Source organism: Rhinoderma darwinii, chromosome 2 (assembly GCF_050947455.1).
Source record: "Rhinoderma darwinii isolate aRhiDar2 chromosome 2, aRhiDar2.hap1, whole genome shotgun sequence".
Taxonomy (NCBI): domain Eukaryota; kingdom Metazoa; phylum Chordata; class Amphibia; order Anura; family Rhinodermatidae; genus Rhinoderma; species Rhinoderma darwinii.
This window is the reverse complement of record NC_134688.1, coordinates 37,190,403-37,217,208: the sequence shown is the minus strand read 5'-3', so window position 1 is coordinate 37,217,208 and position 26,806 is coordinate 37,190,403. Positions and strand designations below refer to the sequence as shown.

Here is a 26,806-nt window from a genome sequence, read left to right as displayed (position 1 = left end):
CCAGGATAATTCCAGTAGGATGGGGTTCATAGCTTTGAACAAGACATAGAAAGCAATCAGCTCAGAATGAAGGAGTCCTATCTGTAGCTTCAGTGGTTTCGTGATAGACAGAATCGGGTCAGGCAGAGGTTGTCCATCTACAGAGGCGACCGCCAATGATTTCTCTAGACGAACTGTGGTTAAATGGAGATGATCAACTAAGTCCTGCTGGACAATATTTGCAGCCGCTCCGGAATCCAAGTAAGCAGGCACACAGTGCAATCCTTCACCTGTGATAATTGACACGGGAATAGACAATTTGGGAGAGAATTTAGTGGTAGGATTCTATTTACCTGCATAGGCTCCCCCAAAGGTGTAATAGGACAGGGTAATAGCAGCCTTTTACATTTTGGTGCCAGTTGACAAGATCTCCTCTCCTGATGGACTTCCAGAGTGCGCTCTTGTATCCGCATATTGATCCGGGTAACCAAAAGTATTAAGGCATCCAAGGTAACAGGAGGTTTTCGAGCCGCCAGTTCATCCTTTAATATGAGGAGCAAAACCCTGCCAAAAGGTCGACACCAGGGCCTCATTTTTGCAAGCCAGCTCCGCCACCAGTGTACCGAAGGAGATAGCGTACTCCCCTACAGTTGACTCCCCCTGTTTGAGGGTCAGCAGTGGAAAGCCTCTAGGAACAGGGATAGTTCAAAGAATTCCGGGCCCTCTCGTTCCTAGAGAGGGTTCGCCCATGCCAGGGCTTTATCAGCGAGGAGAGAAATAATAAATGCTACATTGGCCTCATCAGAAGGTAAGAGATGGGCACGTAACCTAAAGTGGATCGTACATTGATTGATGAAGCTTCTACAGGCCCTACGATCCACGTCGTAGCGAGGACGTATAGGACAGCAAAATTGTAGATCCTTGGGAGGCAGGAGGGATAACAGGTATTGGAACAGTGGAAGCATCCAGAGGAGGTGCAATAGGATGATCCAAACTGTTGATTATCGAATTTATTGCCTGTAGGAGCTGATCCTGACGTGCCCGCAGGTCTTGCATGTCCGTTCGCATCACCGGAATCGCCATCTTAAAGAGGCTCTGTCACCACATTATAAGTGACCTATCTCCTACATAATGACAGCAAGCGTGATCTCGAGTAAGTGACACACATTAACGTTACCAAAGCATCGGGAGTGTTTAATAGACAATGCGTTCTGGCTGGAAGCGATGTCTATTTACTCCCAAGACACTTTAGTAACGTTTATGTGGGTGTAAGTGACAGCACACGCTGTGCTGATTACATGAATGGAGAGAAGTGTATGACACTAATTTGTCAGCGTCATACACTTCTCTCTACAACGCCCACTTGGTCAAAAGTAAAAACAGGCCCAGTTGGGCTTTAAGAAAGTTATTAGCATAAAGCTAAAATAGGTCATAACTTGGTGAAAATTGATAGTTTTTCTAAATAAAAAACACTGCTGTTACCTACATTACAGTGCCGATCACATTATGTGGGAGATAGGGCGCTTATAATGTGGTGACAGAGCCTCTTTAAGGTTGACTAGCAGGATCCATGGCCTGAGCGTACTGTCATGCCTGTGGGTTATGTGGACCCACAAGGCCACACCACCGTAGCGTAGTAGCAGCTGGCCAAATAACAGTCAGTAACAGACACTTGGCACAGTTGCTCCTTGGAGTGGTATATGACACTGGACGTGGCAGGTGACACTGGACGTGGCAGGTGACACGGGACGTGGCAGGTGACACGGGACGTGGCAGGTGACACGGGATGTGGTAGATGGAACAACATGACTCCAACATTAGATACAGCTCAGGAACAAACACAGTTACGGGATACAGGATACAGGAAGCAGGATACAACTAAGAAACCATTTGCTTAGACTAACATGGGAATATAACAACAACTATCAGGCAAGGAGTGGAAGGGAAGAGCCCTTTATATAGTGCAGGATGTAAGGGGATAGGTTAGGAAACACTTTGTTGGTATGTGCGTTGGCCCTTTAAGGCCAGGGCTGAGCGTGCCCAACTGCGCACCTTAGAGACAAGAGACTGCAGCCGCGATTGTTGGCGTTTCCTGGGAGAGAGACGCATATTACAACCTTATTGTAATATGCACACTCATATATTACAACTTTGAATTGTTTTACAATAATTATCGTTTACAAAGTAAATACATAAAATTATGCTAACTTTACGTAATCCCAACTCACCTATTTTCGGTCGGCTAGCCACTCCTTTTGTGGCGAATCCTTCCAATCATTGTTTTCTACACAGCAGCTCTAACAGCTGACAACTTAGCATATAGATGAGCCTGAGACACACGTTCATTACCTTTCTTGCCATGATTAAGAACGCAGACTGCGTTCGAAACGTGTAAGCTCGGGTATATACCCTGACTACTCACGCCTTGGGACTGCGTCTCCCATTTGATTTTAATGTCTTCCTCAATAAACATGGGACCTGCTTTTCCCTTTGAATCACTTCTGCGCTGGATCATTCTTTCCTCCAATTTTTCCATTTACACCGCGGGCCGTCGCGGGGATCCGAGCGAGACTGTTGGAGACGCAGACCGGTGAGCTGGAGGTTTCCTCCCTGTTTCTATATTACATTGTAACATACTGCAGCTTTGTGAGGAGAACAAGTAAGGCTATATTCACACGACAGAGAATAAAAATGGCCGATTTTCATGGCTAAGGCGACCAAAAAACAGCGATTTTGGCGCTTTAAATTCTTTATTTCTTACAGCGTTCACCGTGCGCAATAAATGACGTTTTACTTTATTCTGCGGGTCGGTTCGATTACGGCAATACCATATGTGTATAGTTTTTTATGTTTTGCAGCGTTTGCACTATAAAATTACGTTTATATAAAATATTTTATTTTCTGAGACCATATTCTGAGCCGTAACTTTTTTATTTTTTTGGTCAAAAAAGCTGTCGAAGGTCTTGTTTTTTGTGGGACGGGTTGTAGTTTTTATTGGTACTATTTTGGGGTAAATGCGACTTTTTGATCACTTTTTATTCTATATCTTGGGAGGGGTGGTGACCAAAAAATAGTGATGCTGACATAGTTTTCCATTTATTTTGTTTGCGGCGTTCACTGTGCGGATAAAATAACATTATAGTTTCATAGTTTGGGTCGTTACGAACACGGTGATACCAAATATTTTCATTTTTTTCTTATAATAAATGACTTATTATAGGAAAACAAAAACTTTTATTTTTACACTTTTATAAAACATTTTTATTAACTTTTTTTTTACTTTTTACACTTTATTTTTTTACCTGCAGCTCTGATCTCTGCTAGAATACATTACACTACCTAGGTAGTGTAACGTATTCCAACTGTCAGTGTGATGTCACAGTCACTCTGACAGTAAGTCTACGAGGACCAGCCAGAGGCTGTCCTCATAGGCTTCTATACATGGCAGACCCGGAGGCCGTTGCCTGGCCTCCGGATGCCAGCAGAAGCATCAGCAACCCCCACAATTGCATGGGGGCTGCTGATGTGCTACAAACCCCCTAAATGTGACGATCGCAATCGAGCACCACATTTAACGTGTTAATTGCCAAAATCAGCGGCGATGAGCCGCTGATCGGCAACACTAGAGTGTCAGCTGTCGGGGACAGCTGATCTCCCAGTTCCCGATGCACACCGTGTCGCCGACATTGTGCATCGGGAACGACGCAGTGACTTCCTGTCACTCTGACAGGAAGCCTATCAGGACCAGCCAAAGGTTGGTCCTGATGGGCTTCCGTCCATGGCAGACACGCAAGCCATTGTATGGCTTCCGTTTGCCATGCTAACTATCGGCAAACCCCGCGATTTCGGACCGGGGTCTGCCGGTATGCTAGAAACCCCTAAAATTCAGCGATTGCAACTGATCGCCGAATTTAAGGGGTTAATTCAACGGCAAAAGACCGCTGGCCGGCAAGAGTGGAGTGTCAGCTGTCGACGACAGTTGACCTCCCGGTTCCCGGTGCACACTGTCGCCAACAGTGTGCACCGGAAACAACTCAGTAACTATACGTCCTCGTGCGGGAAGTAACCTCCCGCAACGACGTATAGTTACTTACTCGTGCGGGTAGGGATTAAAAAAAACAGCCGTGTGAATACACCCATAGAACTTCATTGTTTTTTTAGCCTCTGAATGTAAAGATGAATGTTACCATCAGAGAAATGTTTGCGGAATTTAGATGCAAAGTATATTAAAAAGTTGCAAAGTCTGTAGGACTGTTGTGACAAGAGCTGGTCATAGTGAGTTGTCATTGGGAGACCTGTTACATGAACAGGTGTTGTCCAAAGTGGACAAACCCTGAAATGATGATGACAAAAGCAATTTCAATGTTACATTTTTTTTTGCACTTATGCTAAATCACTAGCAATATTCTAGCAGTGTAATTTGTTTCTTCCCAGCTCAGTTGCATCTACACATTTTGAACCATTTCATTATTGGCAGCTGGGTTATGTAATCTCAGTCTGACCACCAATGTAGACCAGGGTAGTGATTACAGGTATGGTAGCGTGCATGGGGCCTAAGTCGGCGCTGCTGTTTTAAAGACAAGGCAAGATATTGTATAAAATAACAATTTATTAGGGGCTACACGTTTCTTCATCAGGCCAAAAAGTTAACAATGCAAGAGACATCTTAAGGCCTGAAGACGCTGGCTGGATATTTGTCTTTTCTCCTTACCTATATCCTTTAAGGATTACATCGTCACCTATAAAGTCCCCCTTGGCCGGTCTGAGACCCCTTCCCCACCCATCTCAACTCTTTTTCCTCTGTAAGTCCCCCATGCATACAGTGCTGCTGAAGGTATCATTTCTGCCCTATCTATGGGAACAGGACTGCAGTGATATAATATGTGAGTCCAATGATTAGCTGCAGAGTCATAAATATTCTATGATCCACAGTAACTGTCTACACTATTTGTGAGTGCTGTGCAGAATCTCAAGTGTATTTCTATAACATGCAGCTGCTCACTGCGCTTCCCTGCCTCCAGCTTGCAAGGATAAACCCATTACTAGCAGGTGGCAGGGGAGACAGGCTTGAGCTGTTTCACATAGGAATACACTAAGACTCTGCATTGTGAGTTAGGGGACAGCAGTTCTACAGTATGTCACTGATCTATTACAAGTAGGAGGCAGAGGAGACAGACTGAAGCTGCATAACCGTGATGATGTATGTATGATGAAGTATGATGGGAAATATAGGTTGCATTAAAGGAACCATATCAAAGATGAAAAAGGAGCTAAGATGGCAGACAACCCATAAAGGACACATCAACTTAAACAAGTACAAGAAGGAGCATCTACATTATACTTTAATAATAGCCTATGCTGTACTTTAGGCAAAAAAAAATGGTAGAGTGCTTCTATAAATGGTTAGCTGGGACTTTACAAAATTGAGAGCAGTATACCCACCGACTGAAGTGCCCCCTGCTCCAGCACTGAGGTTCCATTCTCCAACGCTTTGGTCTCGAAAGCTCATGCAGCGATCACGTGCCTTGAGCTGCCAGGACGGGAGCAGCAGAGAACAGGACCTCAGTGCTGGAGCAGGGGGAGACATCTGAGTATACTGCTGTACAGCCCTTTTAACTACAGTATGATTAATACCTTACCAAAATCACTAACTAACAATGACGTATGAAATGAATTATTAACTAAAAGTACATCATCATTCTTATTAACAGAAGTATTTAAACATATCAAGGGAAATTCCCCAATATATGTTCTTAACTAGGTAGTCATGCATGATTTGCTTAGCAGGAAACAAAATTATATGAGATTAATATGCTGGGTTGCTATGGGACATCATTAATTGGAATTTTGCCCCTGTGGCCTATTAAGAGGAATGTACCAACTCAAGATGGCCCTTCCTCCTTCCCTGTGGATGCTATGAACCTATACATGCTTTCCCCTCTCCATACACATGTATACAGGTGTTTTAAGCTTTCCTGTACTGCCATGGAGAGAAAGTGGTGTGGTTATGTGACATCATCTATCTATCTATCTATCTATCTATCTATCTATCTATCTATCTATCTATCTATCTATCTATCTATCTATCTATCTATCCATAACTACCACCTTTCAATGTTCGTAAAGAGGGACAACTAATGCGATGCAGATACGGTTGAAACTGGAGAATGCCACAGGCCTCCCAGGACTGCGGGACATTGCCCGGAAGGCAGGACTGTCCCGCTGGATCCGGGACGGCTGGAGGCATGTCTGTTTATCTATCTATCTATCTATCTATCTATCTATCTATCTATCTATCTATCTATCTATCTCATATCTCTTCCTTTTATAGCTATCTGTCTATTTATCTATCTATTTATATCCCTCATTCCTTCTCTATATCATATCTATCTATCAATCTATCTATCTACAGTATCTATCTTTTACGATCTAGGGGTATGTGGATCCACTAGGCCGCTTCTCGGTAGCGGAATGGCAGCTGGTTAAATAACAGTCTATATAAAGTCTATGTAAAGTCCTAGCACAAGAGTACCTGCAAGAGTCCAGACAGAAGCAGAGCCTTTGCAAGGGTGGAGCTTGACGTGGCAGATGAAGTCAGACACGGCGGATGACACCAGACGTGGCGGATGACACCAGGCGTGGCAGATGACAGCAGATGTGGCAGATGACATCAGGTGTGGTAGATGATACACACGACTCAGACTAAAGGCTTAGGTACAGGAAACACTACAGCAACAGGATACAGGGAGCTGTAAAGGCAGCGGTTGCGGACCACTGCCTCCCCTTACCTGCTGGCGGCCGCGACCGCAGACCCCTCTACTTCCTGCCAACGTCTCCCTCCCCGGAGACTCCAGCACATGCGGCCATCCTGCCCTGCAGTGACCACTAGGGTGCATGTGCAAGCTCATTCCTTACCTAGGTACTCCTACGTACTACTTGTCATAGCATTGTTAGTATTCCTACGTTAGTCTTGAAAATAGTCCCTTAGTCGTATCCTGTTCCCAGTGTTCTGTGTCCTGTATCCCAAGCTGTATTTGTTCTTGTGCCCTCTCTAGTGTTGGAGTCGTGTTGTGCCATCTGCTCCGCCTGCTGTCTTACACCACGTCTGGTGTCATCTGCCACACCTGGTACATCCTGCCACGTTTTCCATCACCTGTCGTCAAAGTACCATCTGTGCCTAAGCCTCTGCTACTGTCTGGACTATTGCAGGTACCCTTATGCTTGGACTTTGTATCGACGTGGTACACTGTTGTTTGGCCAGCTGCTACTCTGCTACGGCAGTGCGGCCTAGTGGGTCCACATTGCCGGTTGGTTGCTACAACCACCGTTGTCACCGCACCCATTCGTGCTGTTCCTCCTGCTACACTTCCTGTACCAGGGCCGATCCCCTGTGCTTCTTGACGCTACCTCCACGATATGACGGAGACACGAGGACCTGCAGGGGATTTCTGAATCAGTGCCAGACTACATGCCAGGGCCTTCTCTTCTGATGACATCAGGATCGCCTTCATCATCTCTCTCCTTACTGGCAAAGCCCTGGCATGGGCAAATCCTCTGTGGGAACATCAGGGACCAGACACTCGTGACTTGCAGTGCATCTTGTGGAATTTCCGCTCTATGTTTGAGGAACCTGGGAGAGTTTCTTCGGCTGCTGCATCCCTGCTGACCCTACACCAGGGAGACCTCTCCGTGGGCGGGTATGCCATTCAGTTCCGTACCCTGGCTGCTGAATTAACCTGGAACAACAAGGCTTTGGTGGCCACATTCTGGCAGGGACTGTCTTCGGGGATTAAGGACGAGCTGGCCGCTTGATATCTGCCATCTACCCTGGAAGATCTCATCCTACTTGCCACCCGGGTTGACGTGAGGATCCAGGAGCATTCTCAAGAGGTTCTCTGGGAGAGATTTCCTAAGTTAGATTCTACTTTCCAGCAATCCTTACTATCCTCCTCAGTCGTCCCACCAAAGGATCCTATGCAGATCAACCGTGTCAAATAGTCTACCCAGGAGAGACAGAGCAGACGTACTTCTGGACTTTGTCTGTATTGCGGCCTCGGAGGCCATATTGTGCATCTGTGTCCCCAGAGGCCAGAGAGACCCCAGTGCCTAGGATTAGTTGGAGAGACAAGCCTAGGTGGAACGGTACCAAATAAAGCATTCTGTTTCAAGTTGACTATTCCTGTGAGCCTAGTATCCGGCGAGAGGACGCATCGGGTTTCTGCCTATCTAGACTCCGGGTCCACTGCAAACTTCAACCAAAAGTAGCTAGTGGATCATCTCTAGTTGCCCACAGTTCCCCCGGGGACATCTTTGGCTGTTGCCTCAGTGAATGAACTGCCTCTGCCTGATCTCATCGTTTCTAAAACCAAGCCGTTGAACTAATTTATTTTCTTGTTTTGCCAAAGGCCATCAATGCTGCTCTGCTGGGCCTGCCTTTGCTTCGACTGCATGCCCCAGTCCTGGACTGGAGTTCTGGAGAGATTCTCCAATGGGGCTCCAAGTGTCTCGGTCATTGTCTGTTGCAGATTCATCCTGTCCAGCCTCCTCAGTCATTAGCGGGACTCTCCCCCCCCCCCCCCATTTCACTCAGTTTGCATATGTCTTCAGCAAAAGGGAGGCTGAGACGCTGCCTCCACATCGGATTTATGACTGCCCCATTGAACTGGTTCTTAAAGCCCCTCTCCCCCGTGGGCGGGTATATCCTCTCTCCTTGACAGAGTCTCTATCCATGTCGGCCTATATCAACTATAATTTGGAGAGGGGTTTCATACGAAAGTCTTCCTCCCCGGCCGGGGCTGGGTTCTTCGTTAAAAGGAAAGACGGATTCCTTCAACCCTGCATTGACTACTGTGGTATCAATCAGATCACGATCAAGAACAAATACCCGTTGCCACTTATATCTGAACTGTTTGACCGTATACGAGGAGCCAGAATTTTTTCTAAACTAGACTTGCGTGGGGCTTATAATTTGATCCAAATCCATCAAGGGGACGAGTGGAAGACTGCGTTCAACAGCCGAAATGGGCACTACGAATACCTGGTGATGCCATTCGGACTGTGTAACACTCCCGTGGTCTTCCCGATATTCGTTAATGATATCTTTCGAGATCTCCTCTATGTCTGCATTGTAGTTTATCTCGATGATATTTTGATTTTCTCCCCAAATCCGACGATTCATCGGAGACATGTCCGTCAAGTTCTACTACAATTAAGGGAGAATCGTTTATATGCCAAGCTGGAGAAGTGCGTCTTTGAGAAGAGTTCTCTGCCCTTCCTGGGCTACGATCATCCTGACGTATCTCTGCAGTTTTCATTGGAGGTGGACGCTTCTTCTGTTGGTGCAGGTGCACTTCTGTTCTGTTCCAGAGGAGCTCCAAAGGAAAGGCAGTAGTATGTGGCTACTTCTCAAGACTTTTTTCTTCAGAGCGCAATTACTCTATTGGGGATCGGGAGCCACTCTGGAGGAGTGGAGACATCTTCTAGAGGGCGCAGCTCATCCCATCCTGATCTACACTGACTACAAGAACCTCACCCACCTTCAGTCCTTTCAACGACTAAATCCCCGTCAAGCCAGGTGGTCGCTGTTCTTCACCAGTTTCCAATTTGTGATCTACTACCGTCCCGCTGACAAGAATATGAGGGCCGATGCCCTGTCCAGGTCATTTGAGACGGATGATACGTTGGAGTTCCTTCAAAGTATCATAGACCCGTCCTGCATTGTCACTGCCAATCCTTTGCAGGTTAGAGACATCCCTCCAGGGAAGACTTTTGTTCGGTTGGCAGACAGGAGAAGAATTCTCCGCTGTGGACACAGTGTCTCTTCTTGCACGGTGTGTGCGTCTAACAAGGTTACTCACTCCAAGCCTGCCGGCCTGCTTCAACCTCTGCCTGTACCCAATGCCCCCTGGCAGCACATTGCAATGGACTTTGTCACAGACATTCCTCCTCAGCAGGATGCAACACTGTCTATGTGGTGGTGGACCGGTTCTCGACGATGGCACATTTTATACCGCTGACCGGCCTACCTTCTTGAGTCTGTTCATTCAGCATATCTTTCGCTTGCATGGCTTGCCCCTTCACATTGTGTCCGATCGGGGGGTTTAGTTTACCTCAAAGTTCTGCAGAGCCCTCTGTAAACTCCTGGATGTGAGATTGGACTTTTCCTCACCTATCACCCACAGTCCAATGGGCAAGTCGAGAGGATCAACCAGATCATGGAGAATTATCTCCGCCACTTCATCTCCTTACAGCATGATAACTAGGTACAGTTTCTTCCATGGGCCGAGTTCTCGTACAACAACCACACAAGGGAGTCCACCACTTCCACTCCGTACAAGTCAACATCCTAGAGTCCCTCTTCCAGTGTCAACTACATCTCAAGTACCCGCTGCTAACTCTGCATTTGGGGACTTTCTGCAAATCTGGCAACAGACCCGGCCCTCTATTTTGCTGGCAGACGATCGCATGAAGCAAAAGAGGATACAAAAACAAGAGAGCTGCCTCAGTATCTTCCAGGTACCAAAGTCTGGCTATCCTCAGGGAACATTTGTTTGAAGGGGCTTTCATACAAGTTTGCTCCCAGGTTCCTCAGTCCTTTTGAGATTCTGCAACAGATAAACCCTGTCTCCTATAAGCTGCGGCTGCCTCCTACCCTCAGAATCCCCAACTCCTTTCATGTGTCCCTCCTGAAACCAGTGGTCCTGAACTGCTACAGCAAGACTTCCAGTTCCACAGTTGCTCCCAGGGGTTCTTCTGATGTGTTCAAGATGAGGGAGATCCTGGACTGCAAAAGGTTAGGAGGAAGGACTTTCTATTTGGTTGACTGGAGAAGGTTTGGTCCTGAGGAGAGGTCCTGGGAGCCAGAAGAGAACCTCGATGCCCCTGCTCTCGTTATAAAGTTCCTCTCTCGCTCTGGCCCCAAGAAGTGGGGGGATACTGTAGGTCCATGGCCGCGGGCCGTCGGGTTACTCACCTCCCGACGCCCGCAGCCATGGATCAGTGAGCGCTGGCCCCCATCTCCTTCCTAGGAGGCGCCGGCGCTGACTTCTGCTCCGGTCCGCTGTGTCCCGTAGCGTGCGCGCACATGCTCGTGCCCGGTCTTAAAGGGCCAGCGCGCGCACATGAAAACAATCATCATCATCAACTCACATGATTTTTTGGGACTATAAGAAGGTCCCTGCCCTTCTGATCCTTGCCTGAGCATTATTAGTGTTTCCCAAGTCTGTCTTTCAAATGGTCACTTAGTGTTTTCCCGTTCCAGTTGTTACCCGTGCCCTGTTACCTGTTCCTGTATCCCGTGCTGTGTTCTTGTTCCTGTGCCTACTAGTTTTGGAGTCGTGTCTACTGCACCTGCTGTCGTTTGCCACGTCCTGTGTCATCCGTCACATCCTGTGTCATCTGCCACGTCCAGTGTCATCTTCCACGTCCAGTGTGATTCGCCACATCTGGCGCAACCTGCGGCACCTGCTGTAATCCACCATATTTGGCGTAACGTGCTGCACCCAACTCCATCCGTGCCAGAGCTGCGGCCACTATCTAGACTATCCAGGTACCCTAGTGCGGGACTTTGTATTACTGGGGTGCTCTGTTGTTTGGCCATTTTGCGCAGTTTGCAGATGTCTTCGGCAAGAAGGAGTCTGAGATGCTTCCCCCACACCGGGCGTACGACTGTCCGATTGAACTGGTTCCTAATGCTTCACCTCTCCGTAGACGGGTATACCCCTTCTCCTTGCCAGAGATTCAATCTTTGTCAGCCTATATCGAGGAGAATCTGGAGAGGGGTTTCATACGAAAATCCTCCTCCCCGGCCAGTGCCGGGTTCTTCTTTGTAAAGAAAAAAGACGGATCTCTTCGACCCTGCATTGACTACCGTGGACTCAACCAGATCACGGTCAAAAATAAAAACCCTGTGCCACTGATCTCTGAATTATTTAATCGTATACAAGGAGCCAACATCCTATCTAAACTAGACTTCCATGGGGCCTACAACTTAATCCGTATCCGTCGAGGTGACGAGTAGAAGACGGCATTTAACACTCGAGACGGGCACTATGAATACCTGGTGATACACTTCGGCCTGTGTAATGCAGTTTTCCAAGAATTCGTGAATGATATCTTCAGAGATCTCCTCTATGTCTCTATGGTTGTCTATCTCGATGACATTTTGATCTTCTCCCAAGATTCGACGACACATTGGAGGCCATGTTCGTCAAGTCCTGCTGCGATTAAGGGAGATTCGTCTGTATGCCAAGCTGGAGAAGTGAACTTTTGAAAAAAATTCTCTGCCCTTCCTGTGTTACGTCATCTCGGATCAGGGTCTCAAGATGGATCCTGAGAAACTAAAGTCCGTCCTGGAATGGCCACGTCCCCTGGGCCCGCGGTCTATACAGCGTTTTTTGGGATTCGCTAACTTCTACCGGCAGTTTAACTTCTCGACACTGACGGCTCCCATCTCTACCCTTACCAAGAAAGGTATGAACGCCAAGGTGTGAACTCCAGAGGCAGAATCAGCATTTAATAGCTTCAAGAGTGCCTTCACTTCAGCCTCGATCCTCCATCATCCTGACGTGTCTCGGCAATTCTCGTTGGAGGTGGACGCTTCTTCTGTTGGTGCAGGTGCAATACTGTTCCAGAGAAGCTTCAAAGGAAAGGAAGTATGTGGCTAATACTCGAGCCTTTTTTCCTCCACAGAGCGCAATTACTCTATTGGGGATCAGGAGTTATTGGCCATCAAATTGTCTCTGGAGGAGTGGAGATATTTGCTTGAGGGCGCATCTCACCCCATCCTTATATACACCGACCACAAATACCTTACCTATTTCCAGTCGGCTCAACTGATAAACCCCCGTCAAGCCAGGTAGTCACTGTTCTTCACTCGTTTCCAATTTGTGCTCCACTACCATCCCACTGACAAAAATGTGAGGGCCGATGCCCTGTCCAGGACGTTTAGAACAGAGGACACTGTGGAGACCCCTCAATGTGTCATAGACCCATCCTGCATTGTCACTGCCAATCCTCTGCATGCTAGAGACAGTCCTCCGGGAAGGACTTTCGTTCGGTTGGCAGACAGGAGAAGAATTCTTCACTGGGGACACAGCTCCCAACTGGCTGGGCACGCTGGTGTTCGTAAGACTCGAGACCTGATAACTCATCATTTCTGGTGACCCACGGTGCCCAAAAATATTGTGGACTTGGTCTATACCTGTACTGTGTGTGCTTCCAACAAGGTTGCTCACTCCAAGCCTGCCGTCTGCTCCAACTTCTGCCTGTACCCAATGCCCCCTGGCAGCACATTGCAATGGACTTTGTCACGGACATTTCTCCCTCAGCAGTATGCCATACTGTCTGGGTGATGGTGGACCGGTTCTCGAAGATGGCACATTTTATCCCACTGACCGGCCTACCTTCTGCTCCTCGACTGGCAAATCTCTTCATTCAGCACATCTTCTGCTTGCATGGCTTGCCCCTTCGTATTGTGTCTGATCGGGGAGCTCAGTTCACCTCAAAATTCTGGAAAGCCCTCCTGGAGTGAAATTGGACTTTTCCTCAGCCTACCAGCCCCAGTCCAAAGGCCAAGTCGAGAGGATTAACCAGATCTTGGAGGATTATCTTCGTAACTTAATTTCCATGCAGCATGATAACTGGGTACAGCTTCTTCCAAGGGCCTTGTTCTCTTATAACAACCACACACTACTTCCACTCCATTCTACATTTTGTACAATCAACATCCAAGCATCCCTCTTCCTGTTTCAGCTACATCTCAGGTACCTGCAGCTGACTCTGCATTTGGGGACTTTTTACAAATCTGGCAGTAGACCCGGTCCTCTATTCTGCTGGCAGTCGATCGCATGAAGCGAAAAGCAGATACAAGAAGTAGGGAGCCACCTCAGTTTCTTCCAGGTACCAAAGTCTGGCTGTCCTCAAGAAATATTCGCCTAAAGGTTCCTTCATACAAATTTGCTCCCAGGTTCCTCGGTCCTTTTGAGATCCTACAACAGATTAACCCTGTCTCCTATAAGCTTCGGCTGCTTCCTACCCTCAAAATCCTCAACTCCTTTCATGTGTCCCTCCTGAAACCTGTGCTGCTGAACCGCTGCAGTAAGACTCCTAGTCCTGTGGTTGCTCCCAGCGGTTCTTCCGATGTGTTCGAAGTAAAGGAGATCCTGGACTGCAAGAGGGTAGGAGGAAGGACTTTGGTCCTGAGGAGAGGTCCTGGGAGCCAGAAGAAAATCTTAATGTCCCTACCCTCATTAAGAAATTCCTCTCTCTCTCTGGACTCAAGAAGAGGGGGCATAAGGAGGGGGCTACTGTAACGCCCGTGGTCGAGGACCACCGCCTCTCCATACCTGCTGACGGCCGCGACTGTAGACCCCTCTCATCCTGCCGGCCGTCCTGCCCTGCAGTGGCCACTAGGGTGCACGCGCAAGCTCGTTCCCGGGCCTTAAAGGGCCAAGCGCACACATGTAAAAAATTATCTAGGAAAAAACAAAGTATAGGAGCTGCACCGTAGCCTGACAGTGTGGGTGCTATCCTCAGGGGAAACTTGACGTGAGACCCCAAATAAGTACAACCACAATCCAAAAGAAGAGGCAGCACTCCAGTGATAAAAAAAAATGTATTCACCCAGCGTACAGGCAACGTTTCACCTTCCCATTGAAGGCATTTTCAAGCTTGAAAATGCCTTCAGTGGGAAGGTGAAATGTTGCCTATACGCTGGGTGAATAAATTTTGGATTTTTTTATCACTGGAGTGCTGCCTCTTCTTTTGGATTGTGTGTGTAAAGAATTATCTAGTCACCCTGAACTATAAAACCTTTCACTCCTTGCCTGAGCGTTGTTTGTATTCCTATGTCAGTCTTGCAAATGGTCCCTTAGTCGTATCCTGTTCCCGTGCCCTGCTATCTGTATCCCTTGCTGTATTTGTTCCTGTGCCCCCTCTGTTACGTCTGCTATCTTACACCACGTTTGGTGTCATCTGCCATGCCTGGTACCTCCTGCCACGTCAAAGTACCATCTGTGCCTAAGCCGCTGGTACTGTCTGGACTATTGCAGGTACCCTTCTGCTTGGACTTTGTATAGACTTGGTACACTGTTGTTTGGCCAGCTGCTACGGCGGTGCGGCCTAGTGGGTCCACATACCCACAGATCGTGAGAGGAGCAGGGTACAACTAAGGGACTGTTTGCAATACGAACATGGGTAGACAACAACAACGCTCAGGCAAGGAGTGGAAGGGCAGAGCCCATTTTATAGTCCAGGGTGAGCTAGGGATAGTAACTTTTAGTAAGCATGCGGGCTGGCCCTTTAAGACCGGGGACGAGCACGTGGGCACCCTAACACACAGTCCGGGGCGTGAGCTGGCGTCTCCAAGGAGGGGGATGCTGGCAGGAGGCCAAGAGTCTGCGGTTGCGGCCATCCAACGATGCACTTACACTATCTGCCGTTACACTATCTATCTGTCTGTACTGTACTGTACGTGTTATGCAATATTTATATATACATATATATATATATATATATATATATATATATATATATATATATATATATACATATATATATATATATATATACATATATATGTAAAACAAAAAAAAGGTCTATTGCTTATGAAAATATAAACATAATAAATATTAGAATATTTAATTGCAATCAATACAATACATACATTTTCGGGTTTTTAAAAAATAAATAAAATACTATGTGTTAATTGTAATCAGTAACATGATATACAGATGATTTGAGGTTTATTAACTGCCGTGTCATTTTTATCCCTTTTAGGATTAATTTACTTTTTTTCAGGACCAAAGGCTTACAAATACGACCCAGACAAAGAAGATGTGGTTAATGTTGTGAAATCAGGCACCTGGATTGGCTGTTAAGAAAAAAAAACATTGCGGAATCCTTTAGAAAAAAAAACTACCAATGTGGCTCTGAAAATTGTGCAAAGCCGTAACATTGCAAATGCCCATAACTGGAAGCATTTTAAGCAAAGCCCCAATTTGTAAATACCTAAAATATTGCAGCAATAACCTTGTTCTTTTAAAGATTACCCTAAGGTTTTTGAAATGTTTTTGCATATGTTGTAATTACTTTCCATGGCGATTAAAGAGAAGCTGTACCATTATAATTCCACTGTTATAAGACAAACTATTTCCTGAAAAGTTCATCTTATCATTGGTGCTTCAATTGGTGACATATTGCAGTGGATTGACCCCCATTGAACTAATATTCATGGCCTATTCCTTTGATAGGTGATACATAGATGTTGCCACCTTTCACACCAAAAAATACAGACCAGGTTTTTGGCCTATTTTGTGGCATTGTTTGCTGCAATTTTTGGAAAATTGTGTCAAAAACACCACAAAACTGGTATATGTAAATAAATACACCCTAAGACAGGTAAAAAGTGGGTGTGGTAGTTGCTGACATTCCTAGACAGGCCTGGCAAGGAGTAGCCAATCCAACAAATCATTGAAAATGGGATCCAATTTACTTAAAATCATAGAAAAGGGCCATACTTACTAATACAAGGGTATATTATATCAAGTGAATGGGAGAAGGCTGTAATACTGTGAACCGCCACTACAAGTGTGTCGGCGATTCACAGTACGAGCAGTGACAGTAATGAAGGAGAAGCAGCTCTGCATAAGCAACGTGGCACCCTTAAAACAGCTGATCGGCTTAGGATAGGCCATCAATATTTTAGGACTGGAAAGCCCCTTTAGTAGCAGATAATCTGATCCTTGGTTTGTTTTGGATCTAACAATTGAGAATTGAGCAATTTGCCCTTCCTTGCCTGATTTATATCTTGCAGCTGTACTTTGGGAAGAGAAAATATTATCATCAGAATATCTCAGTAGCTGGGGCGTGGCCAGCTATGGAAGAGTGAAGACGTGCCTTCCTGAGCCCTTCCATCAGCTTGACTCAAATCATCTAGCATCCAGCTCACACTATGGGAAAGCATCTAAAAAGATCAAGACCAGATCCTCTACTCGTCCCTCGTCTCCCCAGGATGATATTGGGACATTTTTTGGCAGGATGGACCCTGTACAGTCGCCGGCTTCTCTCTTGACGGAGGCACAAATCCAGGATGGCCGCTCGGCTTCTCTTCCCTCCATGGCACAACCGACTGGCAGCACTACCACACAGCCTGCTGCCGTTGGCTTAACAGCTCCTGTGTTGGTATGCCTCGTACCTCACCATCCACTCGCCGCTGGCGACAACTCCCAAGTAACGCAGGCTGCCACCATTCAAGATGGCCGCCGAGATCATGCCGAGGCCGACCCTGAGACTTCACAGGCCCTTCAACAGCCTTTGCCGGCTTCACCTACTGGGGGCCTCATGAGTGCAGTAGCGCTGATGGCTCCTCGGTTCCTCTTGAGGTTGAAGCTCCCACCACGTGGCATTACAAAATGGCTGTTGGTCTCCTGCATCGAGATTGCAAGCAAGTCCCCACATAACGAACCCTCCAGAGGCTGCACCCCCCAGCAACCTCCCTCTACGGCCTGGCAAGCCTTCCTTGAATGCCCGCAGGATCGGGGCAGATGAGGCGGCCCTTGTCTCCAGGATGCCAGTACAAACAGACCCGCCAGCCATCGCCCTGCAACCTGCAACTCCACAGCTGGACATCCAGAACTGTGAGTACAGAGGCCGTGAACATCACGCACCAGCTCTTCCCTCTACAGGGCCGTCCCAAATGCCTATTCAAGCACCCCTTCAGTTCCAACAAGGTCCTATGCAACTAGGGGTATCCCCTTTCTGGTCCTCTGGTTCCTCATGGGGCAGCTCCCCACATCCACCTTCAACCACCCCACCAAGGGTCTCCTCTTTCTCAATGGTCTTTACCCACATCAATCCCCCAGAACTATGGTCCTCCTATTTCCTCCGCCGGACCTCCTAATCTGGATCTTTCCCAACATCCAGACGACATTCCGGCCATTTTCAGATTAAGTCAACCGGATTCTGCATCTATGTCTGTATGTGACGTGCCATATGCTGGGGAGAACAGACCGGCTACTCTCTCTGATATTCGCTTGATGGTTCAAATGTTGCCCACAAGAGCTGATATGTCCTCCTTTGTCAAACAGATTGTGGACGAATGTAAACTGGAGTTTACCAAATTCTGAGCTGAACTTCCTCACTCTCTACAAGGCTGGATAACCTTGATCATAATTGCAAGGCTGATGGAGTAACCCTTGCATCTATGCAATCCACTATACAACAACACTCTGCTCAACTGTTCACTCTTCAACAGCACCAGTGGACTCCCTGAATCAGTCCCTTCATCTGATCTCTTCTCTACGATATCCAATATCTTCAATAACCTATTGGGCCGTCCACCGAATACCCATAATAATTTTGACCGAGCTCATCGGGCCCTACTTCCGCCAAGTCTAGATGAACATCGTCCACGAGATGTTATATGCCGGATCCACTTTTATGCTATTAAGGACTCGATCTCACAAAAGACCAGACGGCAACCCACTATCTTTCACCAAGGCACATTATTACGTGTCCTGCCAGACCTATCTAGGCACATCTTGGCGTAAAGGTGAGCTCTTAAACCACTCCTGGAAATACTTCGGGACCGGGGCCTTTCCTACAGATGTGGTTTCCCTTTTGCCCTACTGGTTAGACTGTTAAACATACCCTCTACGATCACCAACTGACCTGCCTGACTTCCTTCGGGACTTAGACCTTCCTCACAATTCACTACAGGAATGGCCCTCGTTGTTGTCCTCTGCAGGCAGGGGCTCTCAAATGGGTCGCCCTTCCCGCTTACCCCTGGATCCTAATGGGGGTCCTCCCCAAAGGGTTTCCAGAAGAAGGTATAGATACTGACAAGAAAAAGACCCCCTACCACCCATGGAGACGGCCCGTTCTGCATGATGGTATATGCTTGATGTAATACACTAAGTCTAACGTATACCTCGCAGGACCTATGCGGCAATCTATATACGTCCTGTCGACAATTTGAAATTCCTCCTATGGTCTGGATGGATCTTGAATGACTACCCTGACTTTCTGTTATCAGTGATGTGTTTAATCTATTTAACATTTGCTTTTTTCCCCTTATTTTAGTTTTAAACACTATATTGTTAGCTGTTCATATTTACCATATCATGTTCTAGGGACCGCGGATACCACTTGAGCGTATCTGTCACATCCCCCCAATAGGTAAAGGACCTATCTGGAGCGCCATAGGTGTCTCTTGCTCCCTCACGCACCTGTACTTAGTCTGTGCGTCAGTTTTCCTTTTACTGCCTTATTTTTGGTGTATCTGGTCTTTTATGATGCAGTGATTTCTATTCCTAGAACTTCCCATCTTCCACTCGTGGTGACCCTGGACTGGACTTTAGCAAGCGGTTCAGTCTATACCCATGGCTGACATCACTATAGCCTCCTTCAATGCGAAAAAGCGTGCGCAAATTCTACACCACTTTCACAAACGTAAGGTACACATTGCCTGTTTTCAAGAGACACACTTTAAAGAGGGTCATGCCCCTACCATTAATCATAAATTTTACACACACTGGCACATAAATATGGTCTTGCGGAGTTGCCATAGTGCTCCACAAATCCCTCACTCACCAGGTTGTAAGTGGTACAATGGACCCTGATGCTCGATATATTATTCTTGTTCTAAATATTGGTGTACACGAGTTCACTGTGATTAAAGCATATGCACCCAACTAAGGCCATGTTCCCTTCCTCCTGCAACTTATAGACACTGCCCTTCCTGTGACATGGGGGACTGCAGTGCTATGTAGAGACTTTAACCTCACTTTGGATTCGACAGTGGACAATTCTACTGGCCACTCCAGTATAGCTTACAGTGCTATCAAAAAAGTAAAGCGCGCTCTTTTACAGCTTCAGCTCTGTGACACATGGCGTCCTCACCATCCTTCTGATAGAGATTACAGTTTTTACCCCCATCCACATGGTACCTACAGTCGCCTCCACTTCATACTTCTCCAACACCATGCTCTCCACTGGGTGGCCTCCACATCCATTGGTAATATTTTGTGGTTGGACCATGTATGTTGCACCAGACATCTCCCCATTCTCACTAAGGGCACCTGGTCCTGGAAACTTAATGAGTCCCTACTCCAAGTTGGGGTCTGCAGCGCTGACCTGCTAAAAATAATTGAAACATTTCACTACTGACCATGCCCATGATACCACCTCTACTGTGACGCAGTGGGAGGCACTTAAAAGTTTTCTCAGAGGGGTCCTCAAAAAACAAGGAGCTCATCTTAAAAGAGAGAGGACGCACTCCCTCAAAAATGTCCTTCAAAAAATTAGATCTCTTGAACTAGCTCATAAACGTGCGCTTTCTAACTCGATACAACGGGAGCAGCAAATTGCCCACCAAGAGGCCAGGGGTTTACTGGACTTAGCCCAAAAGCGTGCCTTGCAGGTCTGCCGTAGCAAATTCTATGAGTTTGATAACAAAAGTGGACGTATGTTAGCCAGAGCCCTAAAAAGTCAGATTGCACAATCTCATATACCAAATATTAGATCCTCGACTGGCCCTGTAGTTCATACGACACCTGAAATCGCAGACTGCTTTCATGATTTTTACTCTGGCCTCTATAACCTTTAGCCTCCAACCCCCCCCCCCCCCCCACCATGTGCGAACCAGGACCCTTTCACCTCCCCATTTACCCATCTATCCAGAGAGTCTTATGTGCAGATGTAGCAGGATTTCACTACTTCAGAGATCACTGTAGTCATAACAGACCTTCCGGGGCGAAAGAGTCTTGGACCAGATGATTACACTGACAAATTTTATAAATCGTTAGTTGACTGTCTGGCGCCCCTTCTGCTCAAGGCGTTCAATTCCATTTCACCTGAAGTTCCCTTTCCATCTAGCTCTACTTTGGTGCATGTCGCTCTACTCCCCAAACCAGGCAAAGACCCCCAGTTGTGCTCCAGTTATCTACCCATCTCATTGCTCAATGTAGAACTCAAAATCGACACTAAATTACTAGCTAACAGATTGAACAGGCATTTACGTAATCTAGTCGGTAGCCTCAATGGCCGCGGACCGTCGGGTTTACTCACCCCCCGGCGGCCGCAGCCATGGATCTGTGAGCGCTGGCTCACATCTCCTTCCCAGGAGATTCCAGCGCTCAGTTCCGCTCCTGTCCGCTGTGTCCCGTAGCACAAATGGAATCATCATCATCAACTGCTCATGATTCCCTGGACTATAAAAAGGACCCTGACCTTCTAATCCTTGCCTGAGCATTGTTAGTATTCCCATGTCAGTCTTGCAAATGGTGCCTTAGTGTTATCCCGTTCCTGTTGTTACCCATGCCCTGTTACCTGTATCCTGTATCCCGTGCTGTGTTCTTGTTCCTGAGCCTGTTAGTGTTGGAGCTGTGTCCCACTGCATCTGCTGTCGTCTGCAAAGTCCTGTGTCTCCTGGCAAGTCCAGTGTCTCCTGCCACGTCCAGTGTAATCTGCCACGTCCAGTGTGATCCGCCACGTCTGGCGCAACCTGCTGCACCTGCTGTCATCCGCCATGCCTGGCGTAACCTGCTGCACCCACTCCATCCGTGCTAAAGCCTCGGCCACTGTCTGGACTATTCAGGTACCCTAGTGCGGGACCTTGTATTGCTGGGGTGCTCTGTTGTTTTGCCAGCTGCCTCCCCGCTACGGCGGTACAGCCTAGTGGCTTCACATACCCACAGATCGTGACAGTACGCTCAGGCCATGGACCCCGCTGATCAACCTGAGACCTTGACGAAACAAGCCATGCTCTGGCCGAGATGCAAGACCTTCAGTCACGGTAAGGCCAACTGCTCCTGATGGTGAATGCCATTGCACATCGGCAGACCTGGGACAGTTTCTTTTGCTGCTGCATCCTTGCTCACCATACACCAGGGAGACCTCTCCGTGGGCGAGTTTTCCATACAGTTCTGTACCCTGGCTGCTGAATTAACTTGGAACCATGACGCTTTGGTTGCCACATTCTGGCAGGGACGGTCTTCTGAGATTAAAGATGAGCTGGCCGGTCGCGATCTGCCACCTACCCAGGACGATCTAATCCTACTAGCCTCCCGGGTTGACATGAGGATCCGGGAGCATTCCCAAGAGGTTCTCCGGGAGAGAGGATTTCCTAAGCTGGCTTCTACTTTCCAGCAATCCCTACTATCATCTCCAGTCATCCTACCAGAGGATCCTATGCAGATGGAACGAGCCAAATTGTCTACCCTGGGGAGACAACGCAGACATACTTCTGGAATTTGTCTAGGATTGGTTGTATGTGCAGCGTAGGTTCCCACCTCATACAGATCGCCTTGTCGTGGCAGGTAAACACACAATTTGATCAAAATGTGCGCTAAGAACCTCCCTATTGTAAGTAGATTTAGCAGTAATGCATATTTATTTATATTTAGTGGCTTAGTGTTCGCAGTGTGCTGTCGCCATTTTCTTGTGTGCTGTAGGATTGGTAGGAGAGACAACCCTAGGCGGTACAGTACCAAATAAAGCATTCAGTTCCAAGTTGACCATTCCTGTGACCATAGCATCTGGCGAGAAGACGCATCAGGTTTCTGCCTATCTGGACTCCGGGTCCACGGCAAACTTCATCCAAAAGGAGCTAGTAGATCATCTCCAGTTGCCCACAGTTCCCCTGGAGACATCTTTGACTGTTGCCTCAATGAATGGACTGCCTCTGCCCGATCCGATTGTATCTAAGACCAAGCCGCTGAAGCTCCAAGTAGGAGCCCTTCATTCGGAACTAATTTAGTTTCTTGTTTTGCCCAAGGCCATCAATCCCGTTCTGCTGGGCCTACCTTGGCTTCAACTGCATGCCCCAGTCCTGGACTGGAGTTCCGGAGAGGTTCTCCAATGGGGCTCCAAGTGCTTCGGTCACTGTCTGTTGCAGATCCATCCTGTGCAGCCTCCTCTGCCTCAGTCATTGGTGGCATTGCCCCCCCATTTTACACAGTTTGCGGATGTCTTCAGCAAAAGCGAGGCTGAGACGCTGCCTCCACATCGGACTTATGACTGCCCCATTGAACTGGTTCCAAATTCCTCTCTCCCCCATGGATGGGTATATCATCTCTCCTTGCCAGAGACTCTATCCATGTCGGCCTATATCAATTAGAATTTGGAGAGGGGTTTCATACGAAAGTCTTCCTCCCCACCGGAGCCGGGTTCTTCTTTGTTAAAAAGAAAGACGGATCTCTTCGACCCTGTATTGACTACCATGGTCTCAACCAGATCACGGTCAAGAACAAATACCCGTTGCCACTTATATCCGAACTGTTTGACCGTATACGAGGATCCAGGATTTTTTAAAAATTAGACTTGCGTGTGTAAAGGATTTGCCAGACACAGCTTCTGTGTCGACGCCCGTGGTTAATCAGCTTGCATCTGTGCCTAGGTCTGCTGGAGTGACTCGATCTGCTACCACTCAGGCTGGTAGGTTGAGAAGTGGGAGGACCTATCACAGCCTTGCCAGACGGTTCTAGCTCCCGCCCTTGGTCTATGTATACCTTCATTTGCTGCTTGTCCTTTGCCTGTGATTCTCCTGTTTCCTGGCTCTGCTGTTCCTGCTATATACAATTGACCTCTACTTCATATCGACCCTGGCTTGACCGACTACTATTCTTCTGCTCTGCTTTTGTTACCACGCACTCTCCTGGTTTCTGGTTTGACTCGGCTCGTTCACTCTCCTGTTGCTCACAGTGTTGCTGTGGGCAACTGGCCCACTTCCCTGCTTCAGTGTACCCTTGCCCTGTGTTGTCTGTCGTGCACATATTGAGTGTAGGGACCGTCGCCCAGTTGTACGCCATCGCCTAGGACGGGCCGTGCAAGTAGGCAGGGACTGGGTTGCGGGTAGATTAGGGCTCACCTGTCTGTCTCCCTACCCCGCCATTACATAATCACAGGCCCTAATACTTTTTCTACCCTGGTCCCTGACACAACTATGGACCCCCTTGAGGCCCTTGCTCAGCAAATGCAGGGTCTCTCCCTTCAAGTCCAAGACCTGGCTCAGAGGTGCAACCAGTGTGATGCCACCCTGGTAGTGCCCCCCAAGGCAAGTCGGTGGTGTGGGTTGTAGTAGACAACTTCAGCAAGATGTCCCACTTTATACCCCTCAAGAAACTACCCAATGCCAAGACGTTAGCTACCTTGTTTGTCAAACACATCCTGCGTCTCCATGGGGTTCCTGTCAATATTGTTTCTGACAGAGCTGTACAATTTGTTTCATTGTTTTGGAGAGCCTTCTGTAAGAAGTTGGAGATTGATCTGTCCTTCTCCTCGGCCTTCCATCCTGAAACTAATGGCCAAACTGAGAGGACTAATCAGTCTCTAGAACAATATTTAAGGTGTTTTATCTCAGACTGTCAAGATGATTGGTTCTCCTTCATTCCCCTCGCCGAATTCTCCCTTAATAACCGGGTCAGTAACTCGTCGTTGGTCTTCCCCTTCTTCTGTTTACTCTTCTGTTTACTCTCCTGTTGCTCACGGTGTTGCCGTGGGCAACTGCCCCATTTCCCTGCTTCAGTGTACCCTTGCCCTGTGTTGTCTGTCGTGCACATATTGAGAAAATTGCAGGAGAAAAGATGATCATTCCAGAGGCGCTGCTGTGTGGTAGGAATAATAGGAACGAAATCCGGAGGTATTAATAAATTCAATTTATTCGAATGAGTGGCTACGCGTTTCAACGATGAACAATCGTCTTCATCAGGCCATGTGCACATTACATTGGACACGTCTTATATAACATCTAGGTTCAAGAATGACACGAGTGAGAAAACCGCCAAATCTGTAGGGGTCAAGGTGCGATCGTGACGTCACACCCGGCTTTTTTCATTCATTATTCTCACCGCGGAGCAGAGAATAAATAAACATGTTTGATACACCAAATCATTCTCAGTAAATTGTTACACAATGAAAGGGTAATAAATAGGAAGTTTGGAGTGTTCATAAAAAAGCTTTTCTAAGCGGTGTCGGTGTACGACTATGAAAGCAAGGCATCAAACATTAGTCAATAGGTGATTGAATGGAAACAATAGCGGGGAGTTAAAATAGTAATTAAAACGTAGGGCTACACTAGAGAGTTGCTGGGTAAACGAGAAGGACGCCGGGACGCGAACCCAGCAACTCCTTAATTATAACTGCACAGAATCTTGCAAAATAGACTTTACCTGTGTAAAAAGAATATTATATGTCTAACATCCTATTTTATATATTTATACTTTATACTTGCTCTAAAGCAGTCTTTATAATCTATTTACAGCATACGCAGATCTCCCTATGCTCTGTTGCGCTGTTCCCGGCTTGGTTGCCTTGGTGACGAAGTTCGCGTCCTGGCGTCCTTCACTGTTACCTAGCAACCTATTGGTCTCTAGTGTAGCCCTACGTTTTAATTACTATTTTAACTCCCCGCTATTGTTTCCATTCAATCACCTATTGACTAATGTTTGATGCCTTGCTTTCATAGTCGTACACCGACACCGCTTAGAAAAGCTTTTTTATGAACACTCCAAACTTCCTATTTATTACCCTTTCGTTGTGTAACAATTTACTGAGAATGATTTGGTGTATCAAACATGTTTATTTATTCTCTGCTCCGCAGTGAGAATAATGAATGAAATAAGCCGGGTGTGACGTCACGATCGCACCTTGACCCCTACAGATTTGGCGGTTTTCTCACGCGTGTCATTTTTGAACCTAGATGTTATATAAGACGTGTCCAATGTAATGTGCACATGGCCTGATGAAGACGATTGTTCATCGTTGAAACGCGTAGCCACTCATTCGAATAAATTGAATTTATTAATACCTCCGGATTTCGTTCCTATTATTCCTACCACACAGCAGCGCCTCTGGAATGATCCTCTTTTCTCCTGCAATTTTCTCTACCTAAGCGGTCCATCCGGATACCGACTCGGATCTGGCAGCAGCACTGTGGTTCTATTTACACGCCTATTAACTCCGTACCTAGGTGAGCACGATACTTGCACTCTTGTCTCACCTTTTACCGACTGATCTGCACAAGGTGGCGCCGTGTTTTTTCTCTCTTTATTCTAGTGCACATATTGAGTGTAGGGACCGTCGCCCAGTTGTACGCCGTCGCCTAGGACGGGCCGTGCAAGTAGGCAGGGACTGGGATGCGGGTAGATTAGGGCTCACCTGTCTGTCTCCCTACCAGAAGGGCAGGGTCCTTTTTATAGTCCAGGGAATCATGGGCAGTTGATGATGATGACTCCATTTGTTTGCGTGCTGGCCGTTTAAGGCCGGGTACGAGCTTGCACACAAATAGAAACATCATCATCAACTGCCCATGATTCCCTGGACTATAAAAAGGACCCTGTCCTTCTGATCCTTGCCTGAGCGTTGTCAGTATTCCCATGTCAGTCTTGCAAATGGTCCCTTAGTGTCATCCGATTCCTGTTGTTAACCGTGCCCTGTTACCTGTATCCCGTTCTGTGTTCTTGTTCCTGAGCCTGTTAGTGTTGGAGCCGTGTCCCACTGCATCTGCTGTCGTCTGCCACGTCCAGTGTCATCTGTCACATCCAGTGTCATCTTCCACGTCAGTGTGATCCGCCACGTCTGGCGCAACCTGCTGCACCTGCTGTCATCCGCCACATCTGGCATAACCTGCTCCACCCACCTCCATCCATGCCAAAGCCTCGGCCACTGTCTGGACTATTCAGGTACCCTAGTGCGGTACTTTGTATTGCTGGGGTGCTCTGTTAATTGGCCAGCTGCCTCCCCACTACGGTGGTGCAGCCTAGTGGGTCCACATACCCACAGATTGTGACATAGTCCATCTGGAACAAGTGGTGTTCATGCCCGGCCGGGA

General features: G+C 47.4%; 1 protein-coding gene across 1 annotated transcript in view; it reads left to right on the top strand.

The window, feature by feature from the left end:
* Positions 1–15,857, top strand: part of LOC142741701 (interstitial collagenase-like) — a 53,462-nt gene extending 37,605 nt beyond the window's left edge. The window contains 1 exon segment of the mRNA XM_075851044.1: positions 15,757–15,857. Within this exon segment, the coding sequence (XP_075707159.1) occupies positions 15,757–15,857 (101 nt within the window).
* Positions 15,858–26,806: the final 10,949 nt, after the last annotated feature.